Genomic DNA, 19,976 nt, shown 5'->3' on the forward strand with positions numbered 1-19,976 from the left:
GCTGATTTCCAATTGTATTCCCGACCGCGTATGTTGTTTCTCCCTATTTTTCCTGTTTGCTTATTTTATCATTCTTGTTCCTTTATTTCTGACGTGTCCACCATTCCGCACTGTGACTGACTTGCGGCCAGTTAGCTTCCAGTGAGTCCTTTAGCAACTCAGTCTCAAACTCCACCTTTTCTTTAATATACCGTAAGAATGAGACACTCGTGCGTAATACCCGTGGACTAACTTCAAGCCCCTTTCGACTACAGGGCAAGCATGAAATTTTATCGACCAGAATAATATACCTTTCTTTCTTCGCAATAAAACCATAAATTGTTTCCTTATCCTTTCTTCCTTCGAATCAGCAATTCCTGTACATTTATATCCGATGAATTATTGGGTAGAACTCGTATATTCTCAGTATTTGTCCAAGTTGTATATTAAAGTACTGGAGAATTTACTCGATTATTTGGAATTTAAATTTTAATGTCAACGTAGCTTTAAATGTTAATTCATCTAATGAGGAAAATATTTCTATATTTTTATCTGTACTCGACGATTAGATTTTTTCCCGTTATCTTTGCAGATATTTTATGAGAAATACTGATGTGATTTCTCTCTAAGCGTACATAAACAGCGAAACTTCATTTCATCGTCAGACTGAAGATTTTTATCTTACCTTGTGAACAAATGAAATTAATATTACTAGCGCAATTTTTTATTTTTTTTTATCTAGCATAATGATACACTGACAAATTTATCGTGCTCCTCAAGCCTGATAAAAACTGTTTCGGGAGTCGGAATATTTCATCTTTCATCCTATTATATATTATTATGGTATGAGACCCGAGCCATCTGCCGACGGCCATATTTGCTCGCAGACTTGTTTGATTGACAGCGGATGACATCTATTGATAAAAAGGTCGTCAACCTTTTTCTGAACAGATATAACACTGTAGCTCACGTATAGCGTGACACAAACCCACTCCAACAGTTCAGCTACAATATCGTTATACATTGCGTCTCGAATGTCAAGGCGTATCGCTTATTACACTTACATTATTCTCTACTCGTTATATCGCCGCAGCATTGATTATTCGGCAAGAGTATAATCATCGGCGATAAGCTGAGATTAAAATGGAACATACTTCCTACCATCGATAAGTGTACGGAACGATTCGTTGCGTCGAAAGTGCTCGACGTTTTCTGAATTCAGTCTGTTTCTCGAAGTAGTCAGTTTACGCGGTATCGGGATTTCAATGTATGGGTGTGGCTGAGCAATATGGCGCCGACAAGAGTAATCAGCTGATCATTTGCGATGCATCATATATTCATACGCGCTTTTAGGTGCACAGAAAAATTCGTGCAACCTGCTAGGCTCTAATTTCATTGCACTGAGTGAATATATAGCGAAAATTGTAGTCACAATCGACCTTTATCATTTAATACGAGCGGCATACCGTGTATCACTAGGTGGCCTTTTTCGACGCCTTGAATCCCGATATACCAAGAGAAAGTCAACCAATATCTTGTGAATCGTGGCCTTTGAGGAAGATAGTTGCGTGTCGAATTTAGCCGTTTATTTTAATCAGAAGGCAAAAAACAAAGAAAACTTGAATTACTCGTATACGTATACGGGAAATGCGACGACCTCTTATCGGAAGTTGGATTGCGGGTGAGCCGGAAATCCATGCTGATCACGATGGAAGAAAGATCGGCGGCGCATCCTTGCCGTGGGCCACTCGAAACTCAATGCGGATGAAGAATCTGCAAGAGATAAAAAGAGGCAAAAAAGTGGCTTACGGGCCAAACGCGTGATGAAGAGGACTGTGGATGCATCGAGACCTGAACTCCGTGGCGACTATGGATCGGCTGCAGGGGAAGGGAGGTACGATAATTGCGTTTCCTGCGCAGCGTCGTGCATTCTGAGTGGCTTCTGCAGCGTGGATAAGCCGATGCGTCGAGTCGATTTAACCGTCCATAACCCGTCCGTGTGCTCAGGCTACGCCTTGGTGTTCAACTCCTTCGTGCAAGTGTTGCCACTACGCCCGTTCACCTACAACGAATTCACAAGTGAACTGAGACGGTGTGTGATAAGACATATGTAGTGCGAAATCACCGTCAACGTACCAAACCCGGTCAACTGTTACTTACATCAATATGATTGAAGTAATGATTTTATTTGTCAGAATGTAAATTGGATTTTTCACCGAATGCGGGAACAGGATCGGCTGTTACCTGTTGCAATAAATTGAAGTTTGCACCTCTCCCGGTATAACTTATCATACGGATGTTCGTGTATTTCGCCGATTTGTTCGAATTTCGGTTCGTTCGTATCCTCCGCTAGTGGCTGTCGACAGTACAGAGCGAAGTAAACAGTTTGTATACGTAAGGTATAAGGTGCCTCTGTGCAACAACACGTTCTTATCGGTTACTGGGTTAGCAGGGCTATCCGGAGCGTGATACATATAATACTTACTTTCCACGCCCACGCCCGACGACACTGTCGAGTCACTAACCTGCAGGAACGCGTCATTAATCAATTTTAACACAATTCACTGAACAAGCGAGTTCGAGCTTCGTTTCACCTGGATGCAGATACGGCATTCCTTCCATTATCGCGAGGTGAATGACGCCGGCTTACGGGGTGCTTACGGGTAATGCATTTTGTTCATTCGTTTTTGTTTTTTTCATAAAGATTCTGAAAATCGTTAATCACGTGGTTCTGAATGCTCCATTCTATGCATAATGGAGGTGTGCATTTTATTTTCGAACTACGTAAAAGTGGCCTACAAATATTGCTATACTTCGACGTACGTATGTAGCGATAATGAAACATGGTAAGAACTGATCCCGCTTATTTGAATCAAATGACACACTTTGTTTGAGTCGATAGAAGCGTAGGTACGAGTTAAACGAAGTAAACGAGATTACGGTAGATCTGCAGGCGAGTAGTAGTGACTTTGTCTTACCGAGTGTAAAGCCCAGCCTGCGTCGATTTCGCACTTATGATGTAATACAAGCCGTTCGGTATAGAGAAGACGTTTGTTCAGTCACTGATATGAAATTAGCACGAGTATTCGCGGTGCACGCTCTGATAAGTAACCAGCTACGCGTGCACGACGTTAGGCTAGTCGGTTATTTATTCTTCAGTTCCTTTTCCTTCCATCTTATACTCCTTCTGCAGATCCTCTCAGCTCGCGATCCCGCGATCCAGAAGACGCTGAAAGGCGAGTAGCGTTGCAGAGTTTGGATTAGAGCATAATTAAGAACAATTTACATCCTCTGCCAATCTATAAGCAACCTCTCTCGCGTGCTCTCTCTCTCTCGCGACCGTGTTCCCGTTTGTCACGTTGCACGCAGCACGTCCTGCAACCGAATCCCTTCCACGATGGCAAAACGAAACACCCTGAAAACTGTTCCGGATTCACAACGCACGTCGTACTTGCCATGCGAAGGTGAAAGTCGATTTCGGTTCTGCGGTTAAACCAAATTAACTGCATGGAAACTCGACGTCACGTCGTATCGCGTTGTGAGGTCAGTCCCGGGGCTGTAGGGGAACAGGGTTCAAGGATCAGAGAATAACGATCGGCGCTATAACGCGAGGCCTCCGTAATTAACATGGGTCTGTAACGCGGCAACACGTTCGGTTATTGCAAGCACAGGGTACACCATCTGAGGTCAGTTGCCCCGTTAACGTCCAACAGTACCTGAACGCACTATCCCAAGTATAATATTGTACAGCAGATAGGAAGTACTAATATACCTACTCTGCGGCAAGGCAAGTACCGGGCGCCATACGACTCTCTATCTCTCTCGGTTGGTTTAGCTGATTCATTGTTTTCGAACTTTGTCAATGCTTGAGCAAACGTCAAACACGTCGGCGATGGTCGAACAGGTAGGCCGCAGGTGGGTACGAGGGCCTAGAAACCAAGCAGCCGATGCTCGAGTACCTTTGACCCGCACCCCTTTGTCGGAGAAACCCTGCAGCGCCTTCAATGACGCAGCAGCGCATCGGTGATCTGCACGTTGCCTCGCAGTCTGGGTTCACGGTGGTCGCGGGTGTCTTATATGGGTCCTCAAGTTCGCCGTCGTCGAGGCTTCATCGTACCGAGCCCAGCACCTACTCTTGGGTAGGAGCGAGGAGTAAGAGCCAATCGTTTCCGTGCCGCATCGGTTGACAGATACATTTATTTTCACTGGCTGTTGGAAACTCCTCACGGTATCACGTATATTTTTATATTGCCGTCCACTGTGCGGCCGAGAACGTGGAAAGTCTAAGGCAATATACACGTCGCGATGATCGAGGAAACTTGTATTGTTCGGTCTGGCGAAAAGACTGGTAATATACGAACCCAAATTTTTCAACTCGAAATTGTATAATTAACGAATGGCAAAAGTTGTCTACCAATCGTGAGGAATGGTAAGAATTTTCGTCTGCCAGGGGAAAGAACCGTGTAAGTCATCGGGGAATTTTGAATTGCCCGACAGTCACCGGACACCCTGTGTATGTATGTGCCTACAATTTTACAGCATGGATTTTATGGACACAAAATACACACAGGCAGACTCGGGTGCGTATATAAGCAATACGCGTTCCGCATGTTTATTGTTGCGGCTGCGTGCGTGCAGCAGCCGGGGAATATGTAAGTTCCTTGAATCCCGAGGGTGTTTAAGAACCGTCGCGAGAGATGTTGTTGATATCTCGGCGCATGAATCCCGACAACATTCGCGCTTGCCTGCAGAACTCGCCGGTGTCCGAGGCCATCGCTAATTAGCATTGTTATAAGGATGAAAATCGACCATAGCAAAAGGCGTCCGAGTCCGAGTCTCTCCGTCTAGGGAGTTGACCGGGCAAAATACACATAGGATACGTTGGCATGTACGCGGAGAACGTGGACGTGGAGCTCTGCGCATACACAGGAAGAAGATCTCACTCGTGCCCCGCGTACATACCTCGAGTCCCACTAGTGGAATACCATTTGTATGTACAAACCGTCCATAAGTCTCTAATTCGAAACGAAGCTACGAAAGGATCAGTACCCAGTACTGTTTTTGTGGGTCAAACGCGATCAGCCGATGCTTCCACCCGGGCCCTTTGTTGCCGGCCATCGTATGTCACGTCTATTTTTAGGTAGGTAGGTAGGTACTTGGGCGTGTGCTTCTTCGCCACATCCACGCCTCGTGTCCATTCGTGACACTCCAGGAGGTACTAGAGGTATGTATGCTCGTGCAGCGCTGCACGATCCGCATTGTACTTTTCGCTTGCGGACGACACCGCGGTAGGCACGGATACGTGATATAAGTATCGATACGTGATGGGCGGGCCTGGCTGCGTCCTACGAAACTACCTGTTCTAGTCCTACGCTTCCAGATAGCCACCGACCGCGAACTAGGCCTCGACTAGAAAGGGATTCGTCATTTCACAGTGTCGTTACAACATTTTTCTTCCACAAGACCGTCGGGAAAAACTCGTTTAACCCCAGACAAGGCAATGAGGGTATAATTTCCCCTCCAAAAAACTTGTACTCTTGGAGCAGAATGTAAGGGTTGAAGCCCTTCAACGTTCATTTTTATTTGTTCAGTTCAACCTAATTACTTTCATGATACAATCATTTCGTGCGGAAATATTGTTTGAACTTTAATTGATGAAAAGAGAAAAATTTCGGCAGCTTTATTAGAAGCTGAAATGTTTGAAATTAATTTCCATTGGGTATTTTTTACACTTATTGCCGCGAGAAGTATACAGCTTGGATGTTTCCCTGTCAGGGGTTAATACAGTGACTATGCATTTATAATTCATCCAAATTCCTTGTTATAGTACTCTCCAAAATTTCAATCACAGAAAGAACATTTTAGTCAATCATTCGATCACATGTTGGTCATTCGACTCGTTCTTAGACTGTGCTTTCTGATCCTGTGATTCCTTGATCCTAGTCTTCTTTCAACCGAGTATTGGGACTCGAAGCTAAAACCCACCTACCGTTTCATGCCTGTGACTCGTTCGTTTCCCTGCAGCTTTCAAGAAGAGCTGCGCAAAGCGCCGACTGTTGGCAAGTAGGAAGGAGATGTTTGGAGCTCCTCAATCTTACGATAAAAACGAGTATAAAATCCGCGAAGCTGGAGCGATATATACGAACGTTTCCCTGAGCTATGCTGCCGAGATGAAAGAGAACCCGAGTTTTTTTTTTCTTTTATTTATTTTTTTTCCACGAGGTTTCAGTTGTCCGCACCAGCTTGTATAATGCATGATAACGAATACTTTTGCAATCTTTCGCACATCCGTGCAGCACGTAGCAAGTCTCCGTTCCGGAAGAAAAGAGAATGCGAAACGGGAAGTTTATTTATCTTATTTTTATCTGGTACGAATTTTCAGTCGATCAGAAACGACGAGCCGCTTTACAGTCATCGAGAGCTCGGCAATACAAAAACCATCAGTCCCATTCGGCTGCAGCTGAAACAATTATCGGTATCTATTATACACACGTTGATCTGTCTCCCCGCTGCAGCGACACGTTTGGCGGTATTTTGTGTACCCAACGTGCGCGGGGCCGACGAGGCGGTGAATTTTTGACATGTTTAATATTACGATTCAAATAAAAAGGTATCAAAAAAACCCCCCCGGCTGCTCCTGTCGTCCATGTTTGCTGCATAGGTACATACGTCACAGTCCGGAGTTAAAATCGTAAAATTCATACGTTGTTCGTGTTCCAACGGTTTTTATTATTCGTCACTTTGCGAATGGCCGTTTTCCAATTACACGCACCAGTTCCGGACTTGTCCGCCTTTTTTCTTTCTACTGTTTCTCCTTCTTTTTTTTCCATCCATCTCTCGCTTGCCTGTTTTTTCATCCTCCGTTTATTCGCTCACTCGGACGCGAACGCAGCGATTACGTAACGCAGCAGACTCCCCTCGAACCGCACGTTGCACAAACCGCGCTGCAGCAGATACTCCTGCCGAACGTTATTGTAGGTATTGCCAAGAAAGAGAGGGAGCAGAGGTAATGAAATCCTCCCTTAAAAAGCATCCGCGACAAAGAAAATTGCACCGTGAAAGCTGCGATGAGATGACCCGCCTTTCATCGCGACTTCAGCTTGGGTTACAGCGGTGCAAAGTCGGCCGCACTACGGCGCGCAATCTATCCATCCCAGCCGCTCCTACCACATGTGCAAATTTACCTCTATGTGGGTACTCGCGCGATGATGATCTTCGTAGTATATTGCTACGATATATCTATCGAGAGGTTACCCCTGGCATGTGCGTATCAACAAGGCTGCGCGTGTCGATTCGACGCACTTTACAGTGCAGGTAACGCGTAGATCAGCGAACACCTTTGATGGCATGGGGCACATGGCTATGTGTAACGGAATGCATTATATTATTACACCGTTTGCACGGCTCCGCAGATCAGCAGACTGCAGTGCGGTGGCTCTGCTTACGTTATACCTACCCGTCTTGTAGGTAGACAGAGGCTTTCATGTCCGCTTCATTGCGAAATGACTTTTCATTTAAAAGGCTCTCTAATTAGCGGTATTTATCGCGTATCTCGCGCATACATAACTATGTATAACGTTACTGCAGCGATGCTGGCTCGTGTATATTATAGCTGACGATGCTTCTGCCGCGGTATCTCGACGCTTTTCTCTCCGCAGCGTACGTTCCTAGTTTACATACCTATATATACCTATCTTATACATGTGCATACGGAGAGCCGTTTGCAGTTGCAAACTTGGACCGTATACACACGTAGTTTTGTGATTGCTTGGTAAAGCTGCGCGTGTGTCGATACGCGTATTACAGAGACCGTTTCGAGTTCATCGACTTTTTAAAGCGCGTATCAAGTAATGTAGGGAATGCGATAAGGATGTGATACGAGAGGCGAATCGAGTCGCTAGTCGCGGTTACGATCAGCCGGCAAGCCGGGCAAATTCGCGAGCGTTTAACCGTTTGGCTTTCAAACTGTTTCGCGATAGGTAGATGCGATACCTGAGAATGCTTTCTCCGCTTCAGAAACTATCTTGCCATTTGGCTGCTGTATTGTGCTGTTATTGTCATCTGACTTGCTATACTTTATAGCTTATCGAAATCGCGAAGCCGTCGCGCCGATGTGCGCGACTCGCAATTATTGATCACGTGAAATAGATTGTGCGGTTATAGTGGATGTATTATTTTCTCTTCGCATTGTCAATCCTATTGTCAACTTTGCGTTTGCGTTTCTCTCTCGTATCGAACGGGGGCGTTATAATACGAACGTTGTGTTACGATTCTTCCGTTTCTTTTTTTCTTCCTCCTTCGAGAACAAAACAGGTTCGTATAATGTGTCTATTACGGTATATGACTATCGTGCCTTTGCATTGGTCCTATATTTATGTCTATAAAACTCGGTTTTTTTTTTGTTTTTTTTTTTACAGCTTACATTACTGCAGGCCGATATCAAATCGCAAACGCTACTCCTTGTAAACGGTGAATGATAGAATAATTGGCATCGACCCGTATAGACGGGGGAAATTTCATTTCGCGTTTACTTTTCTCTCGACTCCGTTGCAATGCGATTGATTTCAAGAGGTTCCTAAGGGGAATCAAACGTTTTCTTGCCTTTAAATAAATACTCGTGAACTTTGAAAGTTGTAATTTTTAAAGCAACCTCGATTTGTTTTCCCTGCTACCCCGGTTTCAATCAAGCGTCAAACGTGAATCTATGATCAATACAACAATTTTAACCTCATTTGAGTAATATATACACTGGGTAGAATTGGTTATTCCTTGAAACTCGGTATGACTTGATGTAAAAATCAGATTTGTATCGATCATTTGGTATAATATTTTTGAATAAACAAAACTTGCAATCTTCCTGGTTGGTAAAAAATAAGTTGAAAAAAAAAGAATTACGGATACAAGTTGATGGAGACTTTTAGGGAGTAAAAATAACTTCCGTTTACTTACTGGACAAAAAGTTTATTATTCATATTTAGAATTGAATCGTCGGTAAGATTTGCTGCATAATTCGATTTTGAAAAGTACATCATATCAGTTCCCTACATTATACAGTGATATATTAACATGCAATTCATTAATCAATTCGAATATCTCGTCATAATTTTTGTCAACAATCCTTGACTTGAGCCGTGAGGTTATCAGGTGTAGAGAAAATGTATGCGCGGCTGAATCTGACGTTAAAAAAAGAGTAAAAAATGTCTCTCGAATTCATTGTAAATCATACAATTTCTATTCTAATCGTAAAAATTACGCAGCAAAGATTATACAATTAATTTTTAGTTTCTCGTAATCGCACACGGTTCTGTAAATTTAGAATGCTAATTTTTTTTCCGTACATTCCCGAGGTTATTTCGAACAAACGCATGCACGGGGGATCCGACGAAGAGGAAAATAAAAATCTCTGTGAAAAACGAGGAATCTCAACATTGTAAAACTCGAACTGGTTATTTTTAATTCTATATTTTTTTGTCATCGTCTCTCTTCTTCCTTGGCTCATCGCGTCACTTTTTGTTGGACTGCAAACTACGTCACGACGCGACGCCAAGAAACTGAAACCCTCTGCGATCCTATTTCAAAGTGTTTCTATACTTGAACGTGAGGATTTCCTTGACTGCTTAACAACGCACCAAGTGAAAGTGTTTCGTCGTTCTTTGGGTCTTCTTCTCTAGATATCCTCCATCTCGCGTCAATCGGCATTTCTTATTTCATTTCTTATTTTTCATTCTCGAAGCTGCAGATCTCGTCCACCGCAGCTTCGAGAACGAGAAACAGAGAGAGAAAGAAAGAGACGGAACGAGTGAGTGATTACGACGTCGATATTAACATTGGCGATAAAACGCAAAGTGAAGCCAACACGTATGTAGGTATGTTTCGTTTGTTTGTAGTTCACCGTGCACAGCGTTGATACAAGAAGTACGTTTTGCCCCGTTGACATAGCGGTCGGCCGAGTCACCTACACAAGCCCACCGTGCAGAACCGTCCCGGTTATTCGGTGCTGTTTCAGTTGTGCCAGGGCCAAGGGGGCTTTCGACCAACTGCGCTCGCCGCATATCGCAATTCAAAACCGGGAGAGCGAGCCGCACTTTGTGCACACATGAAACGTACGGTAGTATAAAGAAAGGCCCAGTCGTCGCAGCCCGCCAATTCAAACACCTCGTTCACCTTGCCGGGGTTATCCTTTTTTGGTCCTCAGGGGTCAAAACGTATGCTGCCTTGGAATGTGTGGATGAAAAATATATACATAGTTTGGTAGAATTAGAAGAAAACGAAAAGTCTGGTCGCTGATGCGGGAATCCGTTTTCCGGAATTTGATAAAACCGGGAAAATCTGTGAGTATTAGGGTGATCCGTATTTTGAATTTCTTCGAAATTTGACCAGGACGCCCCGCAAATTGGTTTCAAGTAAATAAGTTGGAATTTCCTCAAAAGCAGAAGTCTCTACCTCAAATCTCAACCCTGAACTCTCTCGCGAGGTCTGAGAAATTGACCATTTAAAATATCCACATTCTTACTCAACCTTCGGTATGTATATGTATATTTGATCGTGAGATTAAGTAGTTGCAAAAAATCTGTAAGTGTGATAAATAGATCAGCGTTGATGCTACCATTCGATAAATGTATCAGCATCGTCAATGGAGCACTTTCTGTCAATTGTCCACCGATATCAAACCGACGAGAAAGTCTAATACCAATTGGGTACAGCTGACGTATAGAATAGAATTCTCTATAGACGATGCTGCTATTCTTTTCTATTGAATATCAAAATCAATGCTCACTGATTTCTCGTAGCACCACATACAGTTGCAAATAATTGGTCCTGAGACAAAATATACATATACCGATACTGTGAAAAGACAAACTTCACAGCGTTTGTTCGAGGGCTCAGAGTTGAGACAGAGTTCTGTGCTTTGGAGAAAATTTTTAATTATAAATTTGCAAGCGATCTGGAGGGCAGCCGAGTTCGAATTCCAAAAAGTCCAAAATCATCCTATCGAGTGTAATTTAACCGATCGAAATCGTGGGAAAAAACTGGCCCGGTCTCGACCAGAATCTCAATAATTAATTGAAAATGATGTAAAATTTCGAAAAATAGTTATTGCAGAGCTCCCCTTCGGGAACGGTGTTAACCGCGTCTGGCAGCCGTGCCCAAAGATAAGCAAGAAGGGGCTGCATCCCAAGGCGCGGCGTTGTTCGGGATCGTCCGGTTCGCATTGTTTCAGTTTTGGCTGCTCCGTCGGAATCCGGAGTACGCGTGGAACGCGAGAGGACCGTTATAAAATCGAGCGAGTAAGTTCGTAAAAAAAATCATGGATTTCCTCGGCGTGGTGAGGCGACGCGACGCGATGCGGGAAGAGCGATCGGTCAGACATAACAAGGGATCGAAGCTTCGGTCTCCGTACAAACGCGCGCGCGCTTTTCCCGCGGTCAACTGATAGCCGATAGGCCGGCTCCCGTGCCTCGGAGGAAGGAAGGGTGAGTCGCCGGTTGTGTGTATGTATGTACTTTGGCTGGTTCGGCTTCGGGACGCAACGCGGCGCGAGCTCGGCTCGCAGCTCAGTTCGCACTAGTCGTGCGTCGCGTGCGCTTCTGTCTCGATGAACGAGGCGCGATCCTGCCATACGAGCCGAGCGTAGGTACCGAGACTGATCTCGCATTCGCGTAGAGTCGTACGAATTTGTTGAGAGTAAACGAGAGTAAACGAGAGTAAACGAGGGTAAAACGTTTCTCATTCGCACGCGTCGCTGAGCCGAAGAGCAGCGGAACTTTCTTTACTTCGGGAAAACGGTAGGAGACAGCGGAAGAGCTGCGAGGGCGTTGAATCCCCGACAGCGAGCGTGAAGTTAGCCGAGAACGAGAACAACGCCGATACCGAAACAAGAGCGCGTCGTCGAATCGAGAGAGACTATTTTCACGCCGAGGAAGATACTGGCCTCTCTCTTTCTCACTCTCACTCTCTCCGAGGAAAAACAAAAAAGTGAGCGACTCTTTTCAGCCCTTGTCACACATCGACGATGATTTTTCGCCGCTTCGACGTCAGCCGACCCGCCGTCGGGTTAACGACACCGCGTTTTTACCGCAGCTTGACAAGCCTGCCGCATCTTCGCGCCCCTGCTGCTGCTGCGTTGCTCTGCACAGAGTTCCAGTGAAAACGGACGCACGCAATCGTCGTCTCAACGAATTCTAAAGCTTATCGTTGGCCCGAAGGGTTAAACACCGGAGAGTGAAATACGAGGAGGCTATAACAGCACGGAGAGTTGAATAAATTCTTAACCTAAACACAACGGGCGCGTATGCGTATTTTTATTCGTTATATACTCAGGTATATGCGGACGTATCCGACTGAATAGCTCGATACCTGCCTTCCTCTTCCTGCCTTTCTTTCTTTCTTTCTCTCTTTCCACTCGACACCCGGTCAACTTTTATGCATAATATTACTACGCACTTGTTTGACACGGATTGTTGAACCCGCGGTTCGAAATTACTTCGCAAGACGACTCTGTTACTGTGCGTGTGTGTATATCGTAAACATTTGCCGTACATACACAAAATCGTGCGCGTGTGCGTTGTTGTTATGTATACGGCGTTGGGAGGGTACGCAAGGAGCTGAAACAACGACCGAGTGTTTCGATCTTAGGCGCCTGGGCCGAGAATATTACATATTTACAGTCGAGCGTTTGTACAAACGCGTGAGAATCTTGTTGCATGCGTGTTTGATACTCTTTTTGTTAACACATCTGGCGATTCAACCTGCATAAGATACGGTGGAATCTTGTTGTTGTTCTTCGGGTGAAGTGAATTTTGACGGAAACAGCAACGCGTCGAGTTTAACAGAACAAACAAGAAAACAAACTGAATAAACCAATGACCCACTGTGCCACAGTACAATCTGCATCTTCGTCATTTTACACCAGTGTTTAAAACGAGGCGAAATAGGTCAAGAAAGAAATAAAGATTAATATTAATAAAATCAAAACAAAAAAAATTATACACATGAAACCAGCCACGGATACGAGACGAAAAATCTAGTGCGTTTAGGAGTAGAACGTTAAACCTTTAAAACTCCAAGCATCGTCGGTTCGTCTAGTCGCCGGCTGCGTCTCGACGACACGACAACGCGTAACGTAAACGCAAGGATCTTGTTCGGTCAAGGAGAAGAAGACGAAGTCGGAAAGAAGAACGAAATAAAAGACAACGAAAAAGAAAAACGAAACAAACAATAAAGAAAAAGACTAAAACGTGCAGACGAGACATCCTGTGGCAGGAGATCGGAAGAGGGAATCCCCCCCCATTTCCCACCACTTCCGAACCACACGTTTCACCCCTCGACGCCGCTCCTCCTTGCACCTTATACTCCTTACAGCGAAGTTGTGTTTGACGACCGGCAGACGCTGTCTCTATCTCTATCTCTCTCTCTCTCTTCTCTTCTCTTCTCTTCTCTCTCACGAGCAGAGTTTTTCCGGTATCTGTGACCGGCGCCAGCACCGATTACATATATCGGAGTGGTTCTACGGCCCTCGGAGGGTGCGGCAGCGGTTGGCTGAGAGTATAGAAGAGTGAAGTGAGGAGGAGAAGCAGTTTCGACGAGGGTTCTTTTCGTTTTCGATTGAGTGAGAAACGGCGCGGGGTGGCGGCGACTCATAGACGGTTGACATGATTATATCAAAGGATCTCTTCCTTCTTGGCGACCAAGATTACCTGCGGCTTCCCAGCAACGAGAAACGCCAGCAGCGGGCGATGGGCAGGCCGGCGGTCGTCAACACACCAAGGTAAGAAAAGAATCGGATCACGATCCAACCTTCCTCGATTTGTCCACCGTTCGTCGATACTAATTTATCGATCCTTCGTTAAAACTAGAACTTCTTTTCTATCGATCAATTTACTGACTCCGATTGTCGAAAGTTGGCTTGAGACTTTCGAGCTTAAACTTCGTAAGATTTTACTGACGATTCGATATGGACGGTGTTTGAATACGTACTTCGATCAGTGTAGATCGGAAATATTTCTAATTTGAGGGTCACGATTGGGACGGTTTTTATTGTGTCGTTTGTTTGAATGATTTTTCGTATGTTCGTGGTACATGTTCGATTATAAGATTTGAAGCGACGAATATTTTACCAGGATGTAATTGCTAACTAGTAACGTTACCGTAACGATGCATATATGTTTTGGAAACATCGCTAATTCGCATCTATGTAACTTTCCGAAATTTAGTGAACCGTTGTAAAGAAAATATACACTGATTCTGAAAAGCCAATTCCTTGAAAGACATCCTGAAATTGCCCAATAATTTTTTCTCCTCGTTGGTGTATCGTTACGTTAACTTTACTAACCTCACAATATTTTACGATCTATCACTGACTGCTTGTATATCAAAATCGTGCTTAATTAACGAAACTTGACGAATGGGTTCTGAAAAAAGTTTATATAACAGTAGATACGCCCCTTCCGGTTCCTAATCAACTAAGTGAAAGGACCGGTATGTATTTGATTGTGAGTTAACTTTGTTAAATGAGGAAAATTTCGTATGTACCGATTCGGTTGCGTCTCCTGTAATTATCATTCGTAAATGGCAAATTCATGTAAATAAAAGTGAAATCTAATTTCTTGGAGCAATGACCGAAATTCGGTGGGCTTTCTGAAAAATTCATTCTCGTTTACTCGTCATCGACGATTTCAGTGAGACTTGTCCGAGGCTTCCAATTTAGTCCAATACCAATTGTAGGAGTTTTGAAATTTTTAGAAAGGAGGCACCATCGTTTACGTAACAGAAATGTATAAAAAATTTCGCATTGAAAGAATTATTTCTTAGAAAAATAAAAACCGCGATTCTTCCTTCACATCTAATTTAACGAAGCGTAACCCGCGTAATTACCAATCTGTGTTTTTCAGCAGGCCCATTTGTCAAACTCAAGTCATACTCAACGTCGCTTTAATTAATCGTCATCTTATTCAACTTGGACCGAATGTTGTATTACATAGGAACAACGGGTCCCTTTTTTATATCTTTCATAACTTGGCGGGTTAAAATTTTTAGAGCTTATGAAAGAATTAAACGTGGGAAAGTGTCGAATAAACTCTTTATTACATCCCGTGATCTCTTGGCTCGTACGACGTTAGTAAACTTGAGAGTATAATACATTTTCTTAATTGCTTACGGTACCGTTTAATTAGTACAAGAAATTAATTGCGTGTAAAAGAAAAAAAAAAAAAAAGAAATAACACAAGTCGGATTATAATCATGGGGTAACGCTATGCATGTATTATATCCTCGGCCATGCCATACGAGCCGATAGAAGTTTGGCTCCGATTTTTCGGCGCGCCTCTGCACTCCGGACACGATTCGGGACGAACGAGCGCAAAGTCTGAATAACAATACCGAAGGCTTTTGTTGATCGTAAGGATTTTGACTCGGGTGCATAGGCTGCGCAAGGTAAAAGAAAAAAAGAAAAAATTGCCGAAGAATTGGATATTTCGTCGAAGTTTGATGTCCGTGCAGGTGATTTTTTTTTTTTTTTTTTTCACATCACCCAATTCCTATAAACGGGATCATCGATGGGGAAAAAATGGAGTAGACATAGAATTTTCGTACGTTATCACGCGCGTCTCGTGACTAGATTTGGCATTTCAGACTTCCCGTTTATCGGCAAGTTCGATGACAGATTAATGAAATCTAAAGAAGGAAACAAATAAATACTGTACCAACGTACGTACGTAGGAACGTGTTGCGTTGCGTTGCGTTGTTTTACACATAGCCGCTTCTCGCTCTTGTGTCATCAAAACAAACGCGCGTGCAGTAAGCGAATGGTTGTTACACTATAACGTAATATTATACGTAGAAGTATATCTCGCGAGTGAAGCAGCAGTGCTAGCAAAGTGGCACGATATACGCGCGACTTGCTGTGAAGGAATGCGTGCCAAATGGGAATTGACACCGAGACTCGGTGTCTCTTCCTACGTATCTTGCACATCCCCCCCCCCCCCCCCCCCATCCAACCTTCACCCTCCACCCTTGTCGTATACCCATATTACATATTAAATTGCCGTTCGCGTCAACGATTTTCCTTATTGACTGCATTGTTCGCCGTTGTCGTCGTCGTCCGATTATCACTTCCACGGATGCACGGCACGGCATGCATTCGTGCATGCGTATAAAAGTTGAAATGCTCCACTTACTCATCGACGGTGCAATATGGCATCTCCTCGCCTCGGTTCAGAATATGTTAACGTACAGAGCGGTGATGGAATTTTACTCTTCTCTTAGGTTTCAAGTGATTCCGTTATATCATTTGGCATTAAATTGAAAGCGTGATTTCAACGATTTCGTGTCATTATATTTTGCAACTTGAATCCAGGGGTGCGAGACAGTGATTTCACGAAGCGTATACAAGTTGTATGTATATGCAGTATCACGGAATATACAATATATAAGTATAACTCTCACACTCTACGGAGGAATGTTTATTTGACACAAATTAATTTTCTTGTCTGTGTTGTATATTCTATAGATTAAACTCACTTATAATTCATATGAATGATATGAAAGAAATGATCCAACAGGCGCAAATAAATTAAGCAATGAAAAATTCTTTTATTAGCGATACGTGTTTCGTAGATAGAAGTCAGAAACAAGACTGTTTTTACAATAATGTCGGTTGACGCAGCAACCTTATTCATTTTATGACATATGAAAGCTGTTATACGTCTTTTATCTATGTCTACTAGATCGGGGGGGCGAAACGAGTGATTTCACCCTTTGTAAGAATATCTTAAAATGTGTAGTCTTATTCCATTTAAGTAAAACTAGCTTGCCATTGTAACTGAGCGATCACACAAAATGTCGTTCAACCGTTGAGCTTGAATTTATAGGTCGATGAACTGTTAATAGTTCCGGACATAAGTATCGAAATCGTTGGAAATGTGATTAAAAAAAAAAAGATGTTGATAGTAGCAGTATGTAATTAAATTGAAATGTTTGTCAATTTAGCAATTAAGATTTAAAAGAAAAAGCAAATGAAATGTTTCTTTCCTCCAGTATCCAACGTTATCAGTTTTTACACAAGATCAAAGTTAGTAACGTCAACGTAATAACGTAGCATAGAAATAATAACCATTGATTTACATTTTACAATTTTAGAACGATTTTGAAAGAGTTGCTTCCTCATACGAGTCTCCACAATAAGTTCTAAATGCACCGTTACATTAACGACACAAACATCAACCTCCTGTTTTTACGAGACTGAAGTTAGTAAACGTTAACGTAATGAAACATCAGTAAAAGAATCATTATTACACAATTTTAGAGAATGACTTTCAAGGAGTCGGCTTTACAAACATGAGTATATTTTCTTTATCATTGTTTAATAAATTTTAGACATTCCTAAAGGTGCGAAGTAACGCTTATTCTCGATATTTTTTCTCAACATGCATCGTTACAGTAACGTTTCCAACTTCGTCCTCACGTGTTTTTACAATTGTACCCTCATATCCCCGATCACATATAACGATACCTTCTTTCTTTCGCTCTTCGTTATTTTCTTACACATATTGCGGCACGCCGAAACTCCGAATTGCGGTCCGTTGCATCGTAAAGTCCGATTTCAATCGTTGGTTAGGTAAGTGTACGGACTTGTTGCCGCCTGAGAGGCGTTCCAAAGTATATAAATATTAACGCGGCGGGTCGGCGACCCGCCTTTTCTACGCTCCTGCCCATTTGCCTGCACCGGGCGTTCTTGTATGCGTCTATATATGTATATACGTATATGTATAATATATATATATATATATATATATATATATATATATATATATATATATGTCTATATAAAATACATCGTATGCATACGTCGATAGTAGCCACGTTGTTGTTTATTAAACTGACGTGTTAAGGGGCACCCACACCGGGGGCTCAATGGCCCCGCGTAAGTGGAGCAGTCCATGCATATAGGCGCGGCCATTCGCGTGTCCGCGACCAGAACCTCCACTTAGATACGCAATTTACTCGATATTTCGCCTAAATCTTGCACTAGCTGTATATGCAGACACGCTCTTTTAACCTGAGTGCTTCGCAGTTCGTCAGTCGGTCGGGTCGATACGCAAAGCTCTAATATCGAATATAAAACTCACGGCTGTGCTTGATATGCATGTGTAGGTATATACGTGTACATATGTGTTCATGCATATGTCGTGTAACGCACTTACGTCAACGTGAACTCTGGCTGGGCACGGATTGAATACATGCACGTGTATTAGATACATGTTAAATACGTTACATGTAACTTACATGTACACGCGCGGTTGTTGGAATGAAAAGACGTTTAAAAAAAGCACGATATTGCGCATGATGATCGAATCGCGTGGTTATAATTGTTTCAAATATAGATGATCGGTAATTCTTTAACTTCGTACACTGTTGATTTGTCTCTTTCTTTTTTCCCTTCATTTTCCTCCCACTGTATTGTTCTGCATGTAGTTTTCTATTTTTTATAAATCCTTTTTGCATTTAATTTTCCTTCACACTCTTTTTATACATACTTAAGAAACTTGATGAGAAATTTCTTCACGCGCAAAGTTGGCAAAGTTATTAGGCTACAAAGTTCAGGGCCGGTTCTTCTCGCTGCGCATTGGCGCACGATGCAAGATAAACGACGACTCGGTTAACGTTACTGCACCAGGTAATTTTATGCGCTAGCTGAATCGCCCTTCTGGCTTCTTTAAATATGTTATGCATGTACCACAATGCGTGTGGAAAACTACGAGATAGTTCTGTTTCTCTATACGCGGATCTCTGCAACTGTTACACACGTTTTATACGCTTTATAATACACGTATGATCTGTGTGTTGTAAAAATTTATGCAAAACCATGCCAGCGGAGTTTTGAAAAATATTGAAATCATCATTCTCAAGGGTTTCGATATAATGGATGCCGGTGTGTTTCGCGAAGTTCCTTATTATAAAATTATCCCGATGATTCACAAAGTATAAAAATCTTGGGCTTCTTTTTGGTCTCGCTTTAATTTTTGTTTTTCTCTTTTTCCTTCTGTTTCTATAATTGTCACACGTGATACGTTTTGCGGATACGATTTGAAATAAAGTGGTAGCAAAGTCGTATGGTTATTTTAAAAGAAACTGCGCCACGAGGTACAAAACAAACAATATTCCCGAGGTAATAATTTACGTTTTCTTCAACGCTACGATCTTCGTCAAGAATGGAGAAGGAGTACCTGTTGGATCTGTAGATTACAGTCAACGTGCCAATTTCCCTGCGTTTCGAAATCGCGGTCGATAGGATGTTAACCCTACGCTGCATGTCGGCTTCAGTAGCTATATCCAACCCAGAAATCATAATCGTACGGAAGAGCGGAGAAAAACAAAAGAGAAAATTATCTTCTCGATGCAGCTGCCGGTGTTTTCACCGGCGTTGAAAAATGGGCGCTTTTCCGCTCGCCGCGCGGCCCGCAGTAGCCGAGTTCCACTTCCACTTCCTCAGACGAGGGTTCGGGGTAGAGGAAGAGGATGGATGCTGCGCTACATGGTCGGTCCTCAGGGCTGAGGGGGAAAGAGGATAGGGAAGAGAGGACCGGGGAAATGGAGCTCGCAGGAGAGAACACCGGTAACACCGGCACACCTTTTCGCGAATAACTCGGGGAGAGGAGAGGAGAGGAGGAAAGGCAGGCAGGCAGGCAGATCTCTCGACTCGCGAAAACACAGAACCGGTCCTCCGTTCGTACCGTGGCACGCATCTGTGTATACAGTGTGCATAACCACCTCGGGGATGGATAGTAGTAAGTGCGTATATCCACCGGCATTTCGCTCGTTCGTGCGTGCGTGCACGCGTGCAACGACGAATCGAACGCCAGATGCAAAGCTCTTCTGGGTCTAATATTCCTCGAAGGGTTTTCTCCGCATACAGACATGCGTGCGCGCACGCGAAGCCCTACGTCGAACGACCGTCAATCGGTCTCTCTGTGCCCCTTATCCGGTTTAATCGCGATTAT

The 19,976-nt window shown here is 43.4% G+C and overlaps 1 protein-coding gene and 1 long non-coding RNA gene across 3 annotated transcripts in view; one reads left to right on the forward strand and one right to left on the reverse strand.

Annotated features, from left to right (window-relative positions):
- Positions 1-1,578: 1,578 nt before the first annotated feature.
- LOC124211972 (uncharacterized) lies at positions 1,579-2,592 on the reverse strand. The gene is made up of 4 exons (XR_006881552.1): positions 2,465-2,592; positions 2,224-2,335; positions 1,831-2,041; positions 1,579-1,752 (listed from the first exon to the last, which is right to left on the reverse strand). It is a non-coding gene; the product is annotated as an uncharacterized lncRNA (long non-coding RNA).
- Positions 2,593-11,552: 8,960 nt separating this feature from the next.
- The window catches only part of E23 (Early gene at 23), a 114,429-nt gene continuing 106,005 nt past the window's right edge, over positions 11,553-19,976 (forward strand). For both annotated transcript variants that reach the window (XM_046613417.2, XM_046613435.2), the window contains exon 1: positions 11,553-13,747. In XM_046613417.2, the coding sequence (XP_046469373.1) occupies positions 13,632-13,747 (116 nt within the window). In that variant the 5' untranslated portion in view covers positions 11,553-13,631. The remainder of the gene's footprint in view (positions 13,748-19,976) is intronic.

This window comes from Neodiprion pinetum, chromosome 1, assembly GCF_021155775.2.
Source record: "Neodiprion pinetum isolate iyNeoPine1 chromosome 1, iyNeoPine1.2, whole genome shotgun sequence".
Lineage (NCBI taxonomy): Eukaryota > Metazoa > Arthropoda > Insecta > Hymenoptera > Diprionidae > Neodiprion > Neodiprion pinetum.